Source organism: Dromaius novaehollandiae, chromosome W (assembly GCF_036370855.1).
Source record: "Dromaius novaehollandiae isolate bDroNov1 chromosome W, bDroNov1.hap1, whole genome shotgun sequence".
Classification (NCBI taxonomy): domain Eukaryota; kingdom Metazoa; phylum Chordata; class Aves; order Casuariiformes; family Dromaiidae; genus Dromaius; species Dromaius novaehollandiae.
In genome coordinates this window covers 23,151,651-23,167,864 of record NC_088130.1, presented here as the reverse complement: position 1 = coordinate 23,167,864, position 16,214 = coordinate 23,151,651, and the positions used below count along the sequence as shown (strand labels likewise).

Sequence of the window (16,214 nt, the reverse complement as noted above, 5' to 3'; positions counted from 1 at the left end):
ATTGTTAGACTTAAATTAGCCAGATGTTGGATTGGAATAAAATACAAATCCTCTGTGGGAGCCAGGTTATTCACGTAAGGCTTTTTCCTGCCCTGCACCCTCACCTTTTGCACAATAACTCCCGTAACATGTCTTGAACTCCTCTTCTCCGGGTTACCTCCTGGCTCCTTCCTGCAATTCCCTCAGGTACTTTGCCTTTGGGGTCCATGATTCCCAAATCCCAACTGTCTTTCTGGATTTCCAGAGAGCTTAACTGGTGCGGAACCAAGAGGTTTCTTGCAGATGTAACTTAAAAATTAGGATGGACCATAAATTTAAGTGACAATTGCTATATAGTGGTCCACCTACAGTGCTCTGTAGCAGACGTGTAATTCATTTTCTGATTTATTCCCTCCCTTCTTCCTGAGAGTTAAAAAGAAAACCAATACTTACTAGGGTCCAAAAGAGGTAAATAGTGAAGAGTGCGACAGTGAGTGCAATGAGGCCAACGGCTTCTAGCCTACTACTAAAGTGCAGGTGGTCCACCGCTCCCCGCAGACACAGCCAGCCGGAGATGGTCGCCAGCGGCGTTATGAACAAGAAGCACACCATGTCTCCAAAGAGAGTCCGTTTCTCGTGCTGGGGGCCCGGGTTCCTCAGCCACTGCAGGCGAAACGGAGACAGAGCAAGCGTCAGCGAGGGGGCCACCTCCCCGCGGGAGCAAGCTGCACCGCGCGGCCTTGCAGCAGACCGCGCGCCGGCTGCGGCTCCGGCTGTCACCGGCAACCCTCCCTTCTGCTGCTGCTGTGCGAACCCTCGGCCAGTTGTAGCTCCGGCGGCATTTATCTGGCACCAGTAAAAGCTGCCTGGAGAAGGGGAAGCGTTTCACTGGAAAGGGCTGGCACGGCACAAGCCCTTCAGCTGCTGCAGCATTTCAGACGCTCCCTTCCCGTGGACAGAACCGTGTGCTCTTCTGCCAGCTCAAGAGTGCAGAAAATACATTTGTTCACATTTTATACCCTATTTTAAGATTTTCTTTTTTACATGTCACTTACAACACTGGCAAAAGTCCTTTCTAACATGCCTTCAGCTATCTGCCTGCAAGCGGCTTTGGATGCATACATGGTTACTTTTATGATGAGGATATTAATCTTGCAGAACAGCGTGCCTGAAAGTCAACTGCTGAAGTGAAGGTTGATTGAGCAGCTAGCAGGCCCGCATGCCCATGTTTCTATAAACAGGAATTTAGATAGCAGAGGTGAAAGAAGTTCAGCCTACAACAGTACACTGAGACCTTTTAATAAAAAACCTCATCACTCAAGTCAATGTTTAAACAGGAAAACTACCAAGCCCAGCAACTTTGCCAATGTAAGCTGTAGGAGTCGGTCAAAACCACGCTTTGTGACTGCTGCAGCATCGCTGTGTTTTCTTTCTTTTTTTTTTTTTTAACTCTCTGTGAGTACAGCCACATGCATAGTATTGCCTAGGACAGCACATATTTCTGTTGTCGAGGCATCTGGAAGCCCCAACCAGACTGGGAGCTATACCTATTACTCCAGCGACTGAGGACAAACATTACCACCTACAGCACAGGACGGTGCTGAGCCTGAAGAGGTCACAGTCCAGGCAGAGGAGTCAAAGCCGGGCACGGGAAACGGGGGCTGAGTGCTCTGCCGGCCCTCAGGCTGCCCGAGCGCTGGGAGCCAGGAGCAGGACGGGCCACTGATTCCCAGCCTGGCGTTTCCCTCCCAGGCCCCTGGCTCCGCTGAGGCAATGCCAAAAGCAAGAAAAGTCATGCTCCTCCTGCGTGCTATGCTTAGTATCTGTCATTGAAAATAAAACCGTGGCAGCTCTATGCCAAACAGACCTTGATAAGACTCATGCACTCATACACCCTTAATCTGCAATAGCGCTTTTTCTGCTACAGCGGACTCACTTTTACAAGGGAGCTGGCAGTCCTGCATGTGGTTTCAGTGCCACGTATCCCTGGGCCAGCGGTGAATGGGTTGTTTCAACCCTCTCATTCCTCCCAATAGATTAAGTGGCAGTAGAAGTTTGGTTTTTTTTTCCCCTAGCTCCACAAAATATGGTTGGGGAGGCAACTCTTCATCCCTTCATTTCCAGCCACTTCAGTTTTTCTTCCTTCCTCCCTACAGAATTACAGCAATGACCAGGGGAACAGCAGGACTCAACAGCTTTGAAAAGCGAAGGCAAGGCTAAGAGCCTTGTGCAAGGTGAGGAACGTTTCCCATCTAGCTCTTCTATCCTTCCGTTATTTTCAAAACTTGCCTCATCTTTTTTCACTTTTCCTGCTCTACTGAAACAAATACAGCATTTATCTATCCATCTTAATCTGGGGTGAAACAACTGTCAAGAAACCGAGTGCAACCAGGAACAAGCAGTCACTTGTTCTCATCTGGCACTAGCAGAAGGACACAGATCAGCAGACAAGTTTGCTTCAGCCTCACCTTCCCTTAGATGGAAATAACAAACTGCCTGCTTCACAGGGTTTTTTGCAAGGTTTAATTGCAACAGGGTAACTCGACAGCCTAAGATCTATTTTTAGGTATGATTCAGGAATTTAGGAGAACAGAAAAATATAAATGATTTTTATGTAGAATGCAGGTTCTAAGTTACTTAAGTACTTTTAAAACCCTGTGACAGTGCAAAGTGCTTCATAACTACTATGTGCTACTACAAGGTACTTCAGCAAGAGGTTGTAAGGCAAGATGCTAGTTAAAGAGGGAGATGCAATACTGGTTTGCCTTCCTCCTTTCAAGTAGTGTCTTAGCCTCAAGATTATTTAAAATGCCAGAATACTGGGGCAGAGCTTAGACAAAATAAGGAGGCTTAAATTGCATTTGAACAGGTTTTTAAGTTATTGTGACTTTATAGAGAACATTTTGAAGTCACGTGCGCAAGGCTCACACCACTTTCTTCTGGAGGTTTTATTCCATTTACTTAAAAACGCTCCCAAGGGTGCGTGTGTAGCAGTTCCGGGGTGTATTTGGTTGCTTCTAGACATGACTGATTGCAACCTTCACCCCGTTCAATTTCCATGAATCCCTGTAATGAGAGACCTCCGGGAAAACAAGAGGAATGGAAAGTGCCTGGTAGCCGGGATTTTGCTTTTAAAGGTGACTGTCAAAAGGTTTTGTGGAAAGTATTTGCTTAAAAGGTGACCTGCAAGCGAATTGCTGAGCACCTGCACTTCTCCCTGATCTCAACGGGAATCGCAGGTGTTCACCACGTTCCCAGGGAAGACCCTAAAATGCTAAATATCTCCGTATCTCAGCACCAGCGGGGACCGTCCCCCCTTTAAATGGGCAGTGAGGAACACACTGCACTGTCTCCAACTCCATTTACTGGAGCAATTCAGGTATTAGGTGAGGCCAGGATCGATAAGAGCAGTATTAAATAATAGATTAAAAAAAAAAAAAAACCAAAAAACACTCCACAGTCCACCTTAGAAGCTGGGGAAATATCATTAGCTAGCTCTGAAACTGAAGTCAAAAGCAATGAATAAGTAATTTCAATGGCTATATGGATTTCAGTCACAGCGCGTATTTTTCTCCTGAAGTAGCACACGTTTCTAAATATGCTTCTGTTCAGGCTCCAAGTTTCAGTCTTTGGCTTTGAAAGGTGCACTGTCAACTTACTTTAGAGCTAACAAGCCAGGTCAGCAACTCCTTGTGTGAAACTGAAGCCCACAGCGTGACCCCCCGCCAGTGCTGAGCGGAGGGATGAGCGGGGCGCTGCGGCAGGGACTACAGCGCTGGGACAGACTGAGTGTCAGGCCGGGAGCGCTGCGTGAGCGGGGGGAGAGCGGGTCTGAGCCCCGACGCACCGGCAAACCCTCCCCTGAGATCGCCGGCGACGGTCTCCTGCTCCCAGAAAGGATCGCTTCAGCTGAAACAGAGAGAGGGACCAGGAAAACTGAGAGCCCCCATCACCAAGGGAGACTACAAGAGTTTGACGCCTTTATCCCTGCAAAACCATCCTCTATAAATACATCATGGGGCTGGCCAAGAGAGGGGAGACCTGGAGGGGGGCATCGGTGAAGGAGAAGTGCTACTTAAGCTAATGGATAACGCTGGCTCAAGAACAAATGGATTATAATTGGCTGCAAATAAATTGAAGGTAAGAAGCAGAAAAAAATTCTCAGCCGTCAGAGAGGATCCAGTTCTAGAGCAGCCTCCCAAGAGGCGTAGCATAGGCAAAGCTCCCCAAAGCTGATGCAGTTTTAACAAGGAGCTTGCTTACGCTTTGAAAGGGATTTTGACATCCTGCATCTGACACAAGCAAGCGCTGTTACAGCATCCGAGGCTCCCATGTCTCACTCAGTGACACACAGCACACCCAGAAGGATTTGTTGCACTTACTTCACAAAGCGGAGCTGAATTTAAACGCTTAGCTACCTCGGAAAGATTAAACTGAACTTTTGATCTTCATCAGAGGGTCTCCACACATATTTCAACTGCAGGCAAACTCCAGCACTCAGGAATTTAAGGTGGATTTGCGACAGTCCCTGGAGGACTTTTGCTCTATCAGCCAATTAATGGAGTGCAGCAATACGTATCTGAATCTAATATAATTCCACTCCAAAGCTTAAGCTGAAATTTAGAAACTGCACACATCGCCAGATCTCCAAAACTGCCCAAAATCCCCTTTCACTGTGAATACACCGAGATGTTTATTTGACGTCGTCAAATAATCTGAAACTTCAAACCCCAGGGACAACGCAGTGGGCTCAGTTTCCTTTCAACTGGCTGGCGTCCTCGTGTCTCAGCGACCCCAACAGCTCGGAGAGCTGCTCCTCTGAGCAGCGAGGACGCTGTGCCATGTGCTGCAAATGTCAAGTCTCACCTGAAGAAGTGAATAATCCCAACAAGCAGCACCTGGGCACCGGCACGCCTTAGAGATCCTTTCCCTGGGAACGTCTCCAACTAAATAAAAAGAACTGCCAGCAGAAAACCACTGTAAAAACACCTCCAAATTTATGAACTCCAATGTACTTATTTCACTCTTGCCAAAGGCTAAATCCTGGAAGCACTTACCTCATAGGTCTAACTTCCATTAGATGACTCACAAAAGCTAAATAACGTGTGTGCATAGTATTTTCCAGGTCACATCCTAAGGCCGCTACCAGTTTCTGCTGGAAAGCCCTTTTTTAATTCTATACATTTTGCTTGGAAAATTGATTTTACATAACTATTGCTTGAGTTATACCAGCAGCAAAGAAGATTCTGCAGACTATGAAGAAAATGCCTCACGCTGCTTTTTAGTTAAGGTGTTTAAATAGTTGCCCCATAAGAAATGGGGGAGGCGGGTGGTACAGACAGGCAGGAATTGTCTTCCCTAAATTTATTTTCCTTTGAACTAAAAATAGCTTATTACACATCAAACTTTTATCAGTTCATTTCATTCTTTTCATGCCGATAGCTCTGCAGCGATGCTTGATGAAAACACTCGGTAAACAAGCAAAACTGCGAGCAAATATTATTGTTTCTGGTTTCGTTCCTCAGTGACCTATGGGTGCTTTTTGCCTTCGGCTTTAAGGGAGGAAAAACGGATGCTGGCTATGTTTTTGAGAGCATTTCTCTTGGATGAATAACGTCTTTTTCAGACAAACCGTTTATTCACCGAAGGAGAAAAGGAAATCTGAACAGATAGTTTTGATCAAATACTTTCTTATTTGAAACATTTACTTTAACCTTTTTGCAGCGAAATGTTTTGAGACTGTTTACCCATATACAATTCAAAATTAAAGCCTCCCACAACAGAGTAGTAGGTATGTTTGTTTTCAGGGCAATGAAACATTTTGGTTGACTCAAAACTTTTCTAGGTTGATGGTTTTCCAGGGAAAACAAACATTTCACAGTTACTTTCAGCTGACTTGAAAAAATGTTCAGTTTTGGGGGTTTTGGTAGATCAAAAATTCAGTTATTGGCACAGTGTTACTGTCTTCCATGGGCTGCTTTTAGAAAGGGCAGAGTGAAGCTAACCAAGGTCTTCCAAGATGTCTATCTGACAGCAGAAGATTTGAGCTCTGTAGTTGTATTACGCTGGAGTGATGGTATCTTCATAACCAGGTCTGCGCTTCACCCTTACTTTAAGAAAGGTCGCAGGAATGTTTTAATTGTTGACGCCTGCATGAGCCAGAGCTACTTTTTGAAACGGCACAAGAATTTCACTCACTTGTCTTTAAAAGCAGAGAGAACAGGTTTGTTTACTATGAGGGCAGTGTAGGATACCACTTTTTAGATGTTTTTTGTTTTGTAAGACGAATAAACTGCAGTGCGGGCAGTAACCAACCTTTGGCTGTAACCGAGTGAGTGAGCAGGGTACTGCAGGCTCTGCTGCTATGAGACCGCTGCTGGTTCTGCAGCCCACCCAGACCTTGGGTACCTCGCCAGAGCGGAGAATGGGGCTCTGATACGCAGCACTCGGCCAAGCTGCAATATCGCAGGGGCTGCTAGGGTTCTGGATTATAAAATTTTAACGTTTAAAAACAGGATTGATAATTATCTGATAGTGAGAACAAACAACACATGTTGCTAAGTTGCGCTATAAAATCTATGAAATTTCTTGCAGCCCCAAATAAATAATATTGTACCCTCTGGCATTATTCTGGCTTATTACTGTTCAATTTTCCTATTACCCACTTTTAGCTTATCTTTCAGGTGATACTTGTAATGAGTAAAAGATTTCAAGATGTGTCAAGAAAAAAGATTTGCTGGTACTTTGGGAGAAACAATATTTCCTTTTATCTGAACGTTTGGCAAAGCCACTGTTCTATTTTGGACGCTGCTATTCCCACTTAGGCAGAAAAAAGTAAGCATTCAGGAAAATCACTGAACAAAAATCATGTTTTGCATTTTAAATCAAAAGCAAGACAGACTTGCTATTTGCAACACTTATTCATAACATCACAAAAGTCCTGATTTAAAAGCTCAGATGTGTGGAAAATAAAGGGATAGTTGATAAAAGCTTGGTAGCCCTCCCAAAAGACAAAAATACAATACAACTTTTCACCTTAGCACCTATTTTCCTGGAGAAAGAAGCCTTTGACACCAGGTGATAGGAAATGCTACCAGCGGGACAGAGCTGATAACGAGGCAGCTGAGAACTGTGTTACAGAATCAGGATCTCCAAAGGAAAGGCATCGATACCATTATTTAAAACATAAATAACTGTACTTTGAAAACCTACAGTATCTTCCCTCCAGCTTACTGGTCCTTAAAGAAGAGCATCTGGCCTCTTCCACAGCAGCCTTACTGATTGTTCAATTTCTTTCTTTGGGGAACATTCCTCAAGTTTTTTTTCCTCCTTGATCGTTGGCCCTTTAAATTCAGGAAGGAGGGGTACAGCTGCAATGCTCTGATGCCCCAGGCTCTTCTCTGGTAAGGAGATTTTGCCTTTCTTCCTCAAGTTGTTATTTTTATTTGGTTTATTTGTCTGCGTTTTCACTCTTAACGCTTTGAGAAAGACTTGTGCTTGTTGGGAAAGGTCAAGGACTAGAGCAAAACTTTTCTGTGAAGCTAAAAGAACCATTTTGCTTCTTTTTAAAGGTGTGCAAACAGCTTGTTCGGGTCTCTGCACTGTTCCCTGTTGGGAACGAATGGGGTCTGGTACTCTCAGGGTAAAACGCTGGAGTCTTGAGCAGGTTATGTTTTCAAAACCGTATGTGCAGTGGGGTTAATTATTATTTCTTTTTGTACTACTTTCTTTAAAACTCAAACATATTTCTCCTGGAACGCTACCCGGCTGCTTTAAACTCTCCCTGGGTAACTTGGGTCTTCAGGGGGCACCTGCCAGGGGCAGCCCTGGTCCCGTGGACAGCGAGGGACCCTCCGCCGGCGTTGGGCATCGCGCGGGCGGCCTTCTCGGTGTACCCGAATTATCGCTAGTTGGTGTGGTTCACTTTATTTCCTGGATGCTTTCTCTGTTGCCAGTTCTTCTCTGTGCTCCGCTCTCACCTTTGAAACAAGCGCCGACACCCTCGCGGCAGCGGGTCACCACGCCGCCTGCCCCTGCCCTGGCGTGCCGTGCTGCTGCAGCGCCTCCGGACTCCTGGTGCCGAGCGCGCTCCTCCGGTCGGTGACTGTGCAAAGCCACTGCTTGTCTTCCGGCCCAAGAGCGATCCTGCCGCAAACCGTGTGCAGCAGATCTGCAGTCTTGTTGTTCTGGTAATTTAATGCTAACAATTCACTGCACTGGGCAGTGGAGAGGAAAAGTAAGCTCAAAAAAAAAAAAAGTTGTATCTGGTTGTTTTCTAGCAACACTTTACCGGGCTTAAGTACTTTGCCGTGCCATGTTTTGAGTCTATTTCTACACTAAGCCAAATGGAAGCAAGATAGATGCAATATGGAAATTAAAATGGTGAAGATGATCTATTAAGCTTCTCTAATCTCCATGTTGAAACACAGCAGAAGTATCTACACTAATAATGTCACACATCTCTAGGGTCACAGAAGCTGTGAATTGGCTGTGTCAAAAAGAAGCTTATATAAAAGAGAAGTCTATAAAGTCACTAACTTCTGCAGTTTAGTTTCACTGGGTTTGTTTTGAGATCCTTCCAGGTTTATCGCAGAGAACATCACCTCTACACATATTATAGGTTTTTGGTTTTTTTTTTTTTTTTTCCCTTCCAGTGTCCAGAGTTTCTGCTACATCAGCTTGGTTGGTCTGTGTCAAATGTAGCTAGGATCTCACTGGCAGTGGCGTGATTAGGACACTTTAAAAAGTAGGGCTGCTTACCAGTAGCTGCTTTTCTTTGGGATTTGTTATTGCTAGGCACACTCACAACAGGAGATATCAGTGTTCCCAAGCCCTTGTGCTATAGACCTCTTATTTCCAGCAGTAAGCACGGGGATGCTGTGCATTTAGCATGTGGTAGAAGAGGTGGGATCAGATCTGGCGTGTATCAAGGTGCTCTTTCTGAACTGAACTTCATAATGTCGTGAGCCCTGCGGCTGAGGGGAAGGTGTGTGGACTAGGAATGTGCATGTGCACAACATACTTTGTATTACTGGCAAATAACCCTTCTTAAGTGATTGTAATGCTGTGGGTCACTCCAAGCAAGCCCCTTTCCAGAAGAAGGAGCTCTGAAATCAACGGAAAAGGGGCCGCACTTGCTCTGCTGATGCCTGCTAAGTGCCTCAGTAGCACCATGGTGTCTAGCAGAAATGTGACTCCAAATGGCCACTCCAAAGGTGCTACAGAAAGCTCATGCTCTAGTAGATTATCTTTGATCGATGTTGGTGGTTTCATTTTTCTCAGTGCCAGAACTTGCTGGGGGCCCTCCAGCAGGGAGAGGAGCAGAGAGAGAATGTATAGCCAGCCCCCCCCCCCCCCCCCCCCCCACACACACACACACAAATGCTTTTTATAGCACATCCCATCTCTTACTGCTTTACAACAGTCGATCAAGTTCTCCCCAGGGCTGCTGCTGTGAGCAAGTTCATGAGTGGCTGAGAAATGAGGAAGTCTCAGGTCCTGTGGAGAGCATCCATCCAGCCACTAAGCACAAGTCCCACTGAAAGCAGGGTCATCTGGCAGGAGCACAGCAGCTCGTGGTTAGCTTGGTCCCTAGGCAAGGCAACCAAATTAGGGCATTACATGCTGGACGTCAGGTGGGGCACAGGGGACTCCTGCACTCTCTCTGCACTTATCTGTAGTGCATTAGCCACTCATCAAACTAGTCTGCGAAGGCTCTGAAGACAAGCAATTCTTACATATGAGTGTAAAATCACACAAAGCACTCCTGACTAATGGATTTAGGCCAGCAGTGTGGAGATTAGGAAGAATATAAAGAAAACAACTTCTTTTGGCTGACCAACCTCTGGCAAACACCTGTGGAGGAGCAGACATGCAGGAACTTCCCTGGGATGTGCTGCTTTGGCTTGAAGAACAATGTACAGTGCCCCTCCATCCCACGCAGCTGCAGTGAGTGAGTAAGGGAGGCACAGAGGTAGCAAAATCTGTTCTTTTTCTTCCTCCTTTCTTGGACCGTCCATATTTCCCAGTGTCCGAGCCACAGAACCAGAGATCGCACCTGCTGCTACACAGGACCAGCGCCACATGAGGTGGATGGTGACGAACAAATCACTTTCCCTGAATACTGAAGATGGAGCCAATCTCCTGCTATAATGTCGGATTCGTAGTTCAGAAACACATTTCTTCTGGCGAAAAGAATTTGGGTCGAAAAAGTAGAAGCGGACCAAGAATGTCTGAAGCTTCCCACATTCAAGGTTGAGAGGATGCATCTGCCTGGCAGACTGTACTACAGCATTTTCTATCACTCTGGCTGAGTTTTGGGCCTAAGACAGTCAGCAGATTGTACATTTCTTGGGATATGTTTCTCCCCCAAACAACAGAAGCATGCCATATGTCACAGATCAAGGGATGTCTCCCTTGACAAGTACACAGCGTGAAACTCAGCTGACCAGAGAAACTTGTCATGGAGGCAAGATACAAAGGATGAAAGGGGAAGTGGAGGTCAAAATGGACTGCTTCCCCTCCAACTCCAGCCAAAAATTCAGGAAAAGTTAGGCTGCTACTCATAACGTAGGTTGATAGGGAAGAAAAAGGGCTTTAACTTAACTGGATATCAGACGAAAGCAAAGCTATGTGATCACCGTATTCTTACATGAGGTATGCAGGAGGCAGGATATAGCTGTAGAGGTATCCCTTCCACGTGAGGTAGAGATCTCCTGTTTGAGTGCATGGGTCCACATCCTTAGAGTGAACATGGGCAATTGCTCAAAAGAAGCAAAGAACCATCTCACAGTGAATTTTTATGGAGCACTTGTTTTCCTTTAGTAATAAACTAATAGCAAACTAACAACATGGAGGGGAAGAAATGGAGTGGTTCTGATCAAATCATTAAGCGCAGCAAGAAATCCTCTGTTGCTTCCATAGTAATGTACACAGGGGAGGAAGGAATATGGCTGAACAAGCAGCCATGCCACTTACTGCTCATTTCGTTTCAAGCCCACTACTGCTGCAGCATCTGGGTGCTAACAGCATGAATGCTTGTCAGATGTGACATTTCTAAATGGAGCAAGTGAAGTATCTCAATTTGTTTCTGTTGAGATTTCCTCCACACTCACAGCTAAGCCCCATAAAAGCAGTGATCTATGCAGTAAAGGGACAGGGAGAAAATGTAATACCATTTTCTTTTTTTCTTCCTTTTTTTTTTTTTTTTTTTTTTTTTTCTTTCCTGTTTGGCCCCTTTGAGAAAGTGAATAATATTTCTTTGAACAGACAGAAGCATTAGTTTTTTTCATGATGAAAAATCTCTGGGAGAAAAGAATATGATGACCAATTGCTTAAAGCATTCTTATACTACTTATCACTGACCAACAGATGGGATATTTTCTCTGTATGAAATATGGCCTGCTGAGGAACTATGGGATGAAGCTTCTCTGGCTATGCTCTAAAAATGACTTTATAACGGTCCCTCTTGACCTCCTAAAATGCATAGGTAAACTCACCGTCACCTCCACTGAAAGGATGATTTACCATCTCCATTATCTAGTTCAGAGGAACAATTATTTTACTAAATGAAGAGAACTTTGACTCTGGTATGGCCTCATGTTTTGAGCTGTACCAGCGCATAGTGGGGGGTAATGGTGGCAGAGAGGTGGTTATACTTCCCCAATTTCCTCCCACCCCAGCTGTCAACACGAGATGGAGTCAAAAGCAGGTGCTTGCTCTGGTTTGGCACTAGTGCAGCAGGTTTTTGTGACAGTTGGTCCTACCACATCTCTAGACTGATGTATCTCTCTCCCTTCCCTCGCCCGGTAGGCAACACAGAGAGACAGACAGCACAGTGCTTTTAGGACACAAAGTGAGAGAATCTGGCCCTGTATTTGCTTTGGTTATGCTTTGCGAACTTTCAGATTTGCTGTGCTTATTTGCGTGGGGAGGTCTTCAGATTTAACAGCACTATGTGCATAAATAAGCACAACTTGAAGTACAAACCTAAATTATACTAATAGAAATGAACCTTTCTGCTTAGATTTGTCCTTTTGCTTATGATTCATGTTAGTTACTCTTTGTTCCTGCTTCTCAACTTAAAAGTACAAATTCTCTTCTACATCAAAAACATTCTCCTTGCATAAGATCACAAAGAACTTTAAAAAAAAAAAAAAAAAAAAAAAAGTAGCCTTTTATTATGACCTTTCCTGCAACTGCACATAACTGTTGTTCGCTGCATTAAAAAAAAAAAAAAAAAAAAGTGGCTGTGTTGGCCCATAAGCAAGAAAAGACTAGGTAGTAAAGAGAAAAACATCATTTAACAATGTGTACTATGTTTCAAAATGTTCCTGCACCTGGTTCTCATTTGTCCTCAGTTGAGAAACCAAAGACAGCTTTTGTTATTATTGCTTTTTGTCAAGAAGAAAGCTCACTTCATCAAGGAACGATCAAACGGCCGGACTCCCCCAGCTTGGGCAGGGTAGCCCTCGCTTTCAGCTTCTTCAATTGTCATCAGCGCTGAAAAATGTCACATTCCATTTGTGCAAAGAAAACTTCATGAGCGGCTGTTGTAAGGGAATAGCCTGAAGAGGCTGGACTCTAAAACGAAACTGTTTACTTTGCACTGTCTCAACATCGCTTGTCTTAGAAGGCAAACCGAGTGGTAGCGTCCTTGCACCAAAACCCCACCTACATGCAAATTAAAATTGCTTGATGCAGGCTCAGAGCAGCTGGCCAAAAGAAAATGTTACCTTTACAGGAGATTGCTCAACCATAATGGTTTTGCTGTTTAGTCACTGACGGCCTGAGAACATTCAAAACCACCATTTCCCAAAGCGAGACCAGCTTCGCAGGAGGGCTTGGAGTTGTGCTGGGAGCGCCAACGATCAACTGGCAATCGGAGCAGGGCTGGCCCAGCCTTTCCTTGGTTAGGATTTGACAAGGCTATGGATCTTGCACTAAATACAGCATTATGCATCTCTGTCTGGCTGATTCCAAAGAAGAATAAAGATATCTATAGGTTAGACACAAACATGTGCCCGACTACGTAATCCAGCAATCCAGCAAAAAATGTTTTTGGTAGTCTTCAATAAGGACTCTTCCTCCACTCTCCACATGAGCCTCTTGCCCACTTTCCAGCAGTCATTTTCACCCTGTATCCTCTTATCTGTGAGTAAGAGGAAAACAAGATTTCCCCCTCACCCTTATTTTTGATACTGTGTCTCCTTCAACCAGTTCTACAGTTTACAGTGACAATGACGATGTAAAGGAAGGATATGTTGTATGGACTCCAATCTTAGCATTTAAGTATTTGTGTTGCCAACTGGTACAATAAGATGCTTCTCATTATTTTTATAAAATGTCACTATTTGTAATTCACTTTTGATTCTAAAAGGAACTACAAATTTTACTTTTTTTCTCAAATGAAAGTACAGGAGAGAAAAGATCACCAACAGAAAAGATAATGATCTTGGCTGTCTTTTTTTTTTTTTTTTTTTCCTCCTGAGGATAAAAAAAATCTGGAAAGCGTCATGCAGCCACTAAAACATCTACAGTTGGCAATAACTGAATTTAAGTTGATAAGGGAGAAACAATTGTCCAATTCACTGTCTAGTCTGGTACACAGGCAAGAGGAGGCCAAAAGGTCATTCAAGAATTGCTAAAAATGCCAGACACTGAGCAAGAACAATTCCTTCTTGTGGGCTGGACACAGAAGCTAGGTTTCTAGGGCATCTTGGTTTTCCCTCTCTCAAAGAAAGGAAAGAGATAATTCCTGACTATATTAAATAGTCTGAATACTGATGTTTGTCTAGTGTTCCACAGATGAACTATTAATTTGTTCTATCACATCTCTCTACCACCTTCTACCAGGTTGCTTGGTATAGTATGTATTCGCGGCACATTGTTCCCAAAACTTTCACTTATGTTTACAGTGAAGCAAAAACATCAGTTCTGTTCTTCTCACTTGTATTGATTTGCTTCAAAATTAACGTTTTGTTATTCTTCCCCCTTCCCTGAGCTCCTGCCCTCACCTCCCAGAGCCCAAAATTTGCAGCTTTCTTTTGCTTCAGTGAAGCTGCAAAGGCTTTGTGATCCCTGTATAAAAACAGCCATTATTTGCTCATTAAAGCTAAGCTTTTGAGGACATGCCCCATTTACTGACCTCTACCAAGGGCCTGGGTTTGCGCTCCACTGCAAACCTGAAGTGGCAGAGTTCACAGTAGCTGGTGTTTGAAGACGACAGCCAGTGCTCCAGGCAGCTGCGGTGAATCGTCCCCAGAGTCCCCGTACATTCGCATGGAGAAAGCAGGTCCTCCTGGCTGCTGCCCTCGTGGCAGATCCTGCACATCGGCCTGTCATTGAAGGGGCTGCTGCACGAGGAAAGAGAAGTTGCCGGTCAGTGTATGGGCCTATGATCTGCGGGGCCTCCTTCTCTCTGCCTATGTGCTCTGACTTTGCCCTGGCGCCTCGGTGGATCCCGCTCAAGTGTAACCGCAGTGAAGCGCAAGGAAACCATCCCATTCCTACAACCCACCTGCTTTTACAGCCGTCTGAGAACATGGGAGTGGTATGAAGTTGCGCTGTGATGCTCTGCATGCACGTCCGAGCTAGCACATCCAGCCTGGATGTGGACAAAATGCATGGCTTTAAAAAAATTATTAAAAGTAATGGGGAGGAAAAGCTCTTTCAGGCTGCCACATTGCACATGCAGTAGAAGTTAATAACTGCACTCTTCACAGGAGTGCAGTAGATCAAGTTTTCTTTGCTGTTTTGCTAAAATCCAGGGCTTCTTCAAGATCAGGGCCATTCTTCCAGCTTTGCACTGGTGAAACGGAACTGAATTTTGACCAAAATATCCAGTCTGCATATTGCTAAAGCCTCAAAAATCATCCGTCTTGCTTTTATTAGAAACAAACCAACGCAAAGCAGCCTGGTGTTTCAAAGGCTATAGTTCTGGTGTTTATTTCACCATGTGATCGGTCATCATCCATCAACAGGAGGAAGAGTTGCTCTCTGTCACTTGGCCGCTGGCACAAGCAGCAGAGCTAGGAATGGACTTTGCCTGCCCAGGGAGCTGGCCTGGGAGTAGAAGTACGGATAAAATGTGCCACGGTGGAAGTATTAGCAACAGCGTGAGGGAGAAAGGGAAGCAGGGAGACACCGCACTGCCCTGCACGTTGTGCCCAGTGGGCGCCGATGCCTTTGGGATGAAACATGCACGAAGCATGGCGGGGATGAGGGCTCACCAGCAGGGAGCGGGTGGCCTGCACCGGTCGCGTGAGCAGGACCCCTCATGTTTCCTCCTACCGACCAGGATAAATTATTGCAGCTCACTCACCTGACCAGGTGCATCCGTAGATAGGTCGCTTTATCCTTCTTCATTTAAGTGTAATCATGAGAACTTAACAGTATACCTACCATGATCATTACGAAGTTGGAATGAGATTTTAATTACTATCTCACAGCAGTGAATCTTAAGCAAAAAGCCATGCACCTTGCCCGTAATCGCCTGTGCGATTTCCAAGTGTAACGTCACCCTGTGAAAGGGCCATCCCCATCCTGGCCCCGTGGTACCTGTGCGTGGCCAGCGTCCGCACCACGGTGGAGAGCAGCTGCCCGTCCTTGGCCGACACTTGCATGACATAGTGCGGGCGCCCGCCGGCCGGGCCGGGCCCAGGCCCACCACTGGCGCTCTTCCCCGCGGGGGCCGCCGAGCCGGGGCCGTCGGGCAGCACCTCGGGCAGGTGGCTGCAGCGGCTCGTCGTCATGGCAATGTGCAGCAATTTCGCCACTAATGGCTCCCGCGCCGACACAGGGTCCCCATCTAGGGAGCGAGAAAAGGCGGGTTACGAGTGAGCGCGGGGCCGCAGCGACGGGGGCTGGCGAACGCCGCTTGGCACAAATTTTTGGGAGGGAAGCAAAAAGCAGTGGCAGTAATAACAAAGGAGCAGGCACGTCGTGGTGTGCAACCTGGTTGTACTGATCAATATGAGACATTAAAAGAAAATAGCCGAGCCCCAAGTCCTCCAGAACCGTCTCAGAAGGGAAGGAGGCTTACGGTGCTGTGTATATCACTGGAAAAGAGCAGCCTCCACAGCGTACGCGCCTTGGAAACGGCGAGGGGGGCTCCGCCGTGTTTTCTCTCGGCGGCCTCCTAAAGTCACGAGTGATAAAGGGCAAGCCGGCAGCCTTCCGCCTCTGCGCCTGCGTGCTGCAGGGGAGCGCAGGGTCTTTACCTGGCACGTCTTTAA

General features: G+C 45.8%; 1 protein-coding gene across 7 annotated transcripts in view; it reads right to left on the bottom strand.

The window, feature by feature from the left end:
* LOC135323522 (E3 ubiquitin-protein ligase MARCHF3-like) overlaps nt 1–16,214 on the bottom strand; it is a 79,692-nt gene that overhangs the window by 7,216 nt on the left and 56,262 nt on the right. For 6 of the 7 annotated variants that reach the window (XM_064499889.1, XM_064499890.1, XM_064499891.1 and 3 more), the window contains exons 2-5: nt 15,538–15,787; nt 14,498–14,584; nt 14,126–14,333; nt 433–642 (exon numbers count right to left, since the gene is read on the bottom strand). In XM_064499889.1, the coding sequence (XP_064355959.1) occupies nt 433–642; nt 14,126–14,333; nt 14,498–14,584; nt 15,538–15,731 (699 nt within the window). In that variant the 5' untranslated portion in view covers nt 15,732–15,787. The remainder of the gene's footprint in view (nt 1–432; nt 643–14,125; nt 14,334–14,497; nt 14,585–15,537; nt 15,788–16,214) is intronic. The other variant, XM_064499888.1, reaches the window with a different exon arrangement.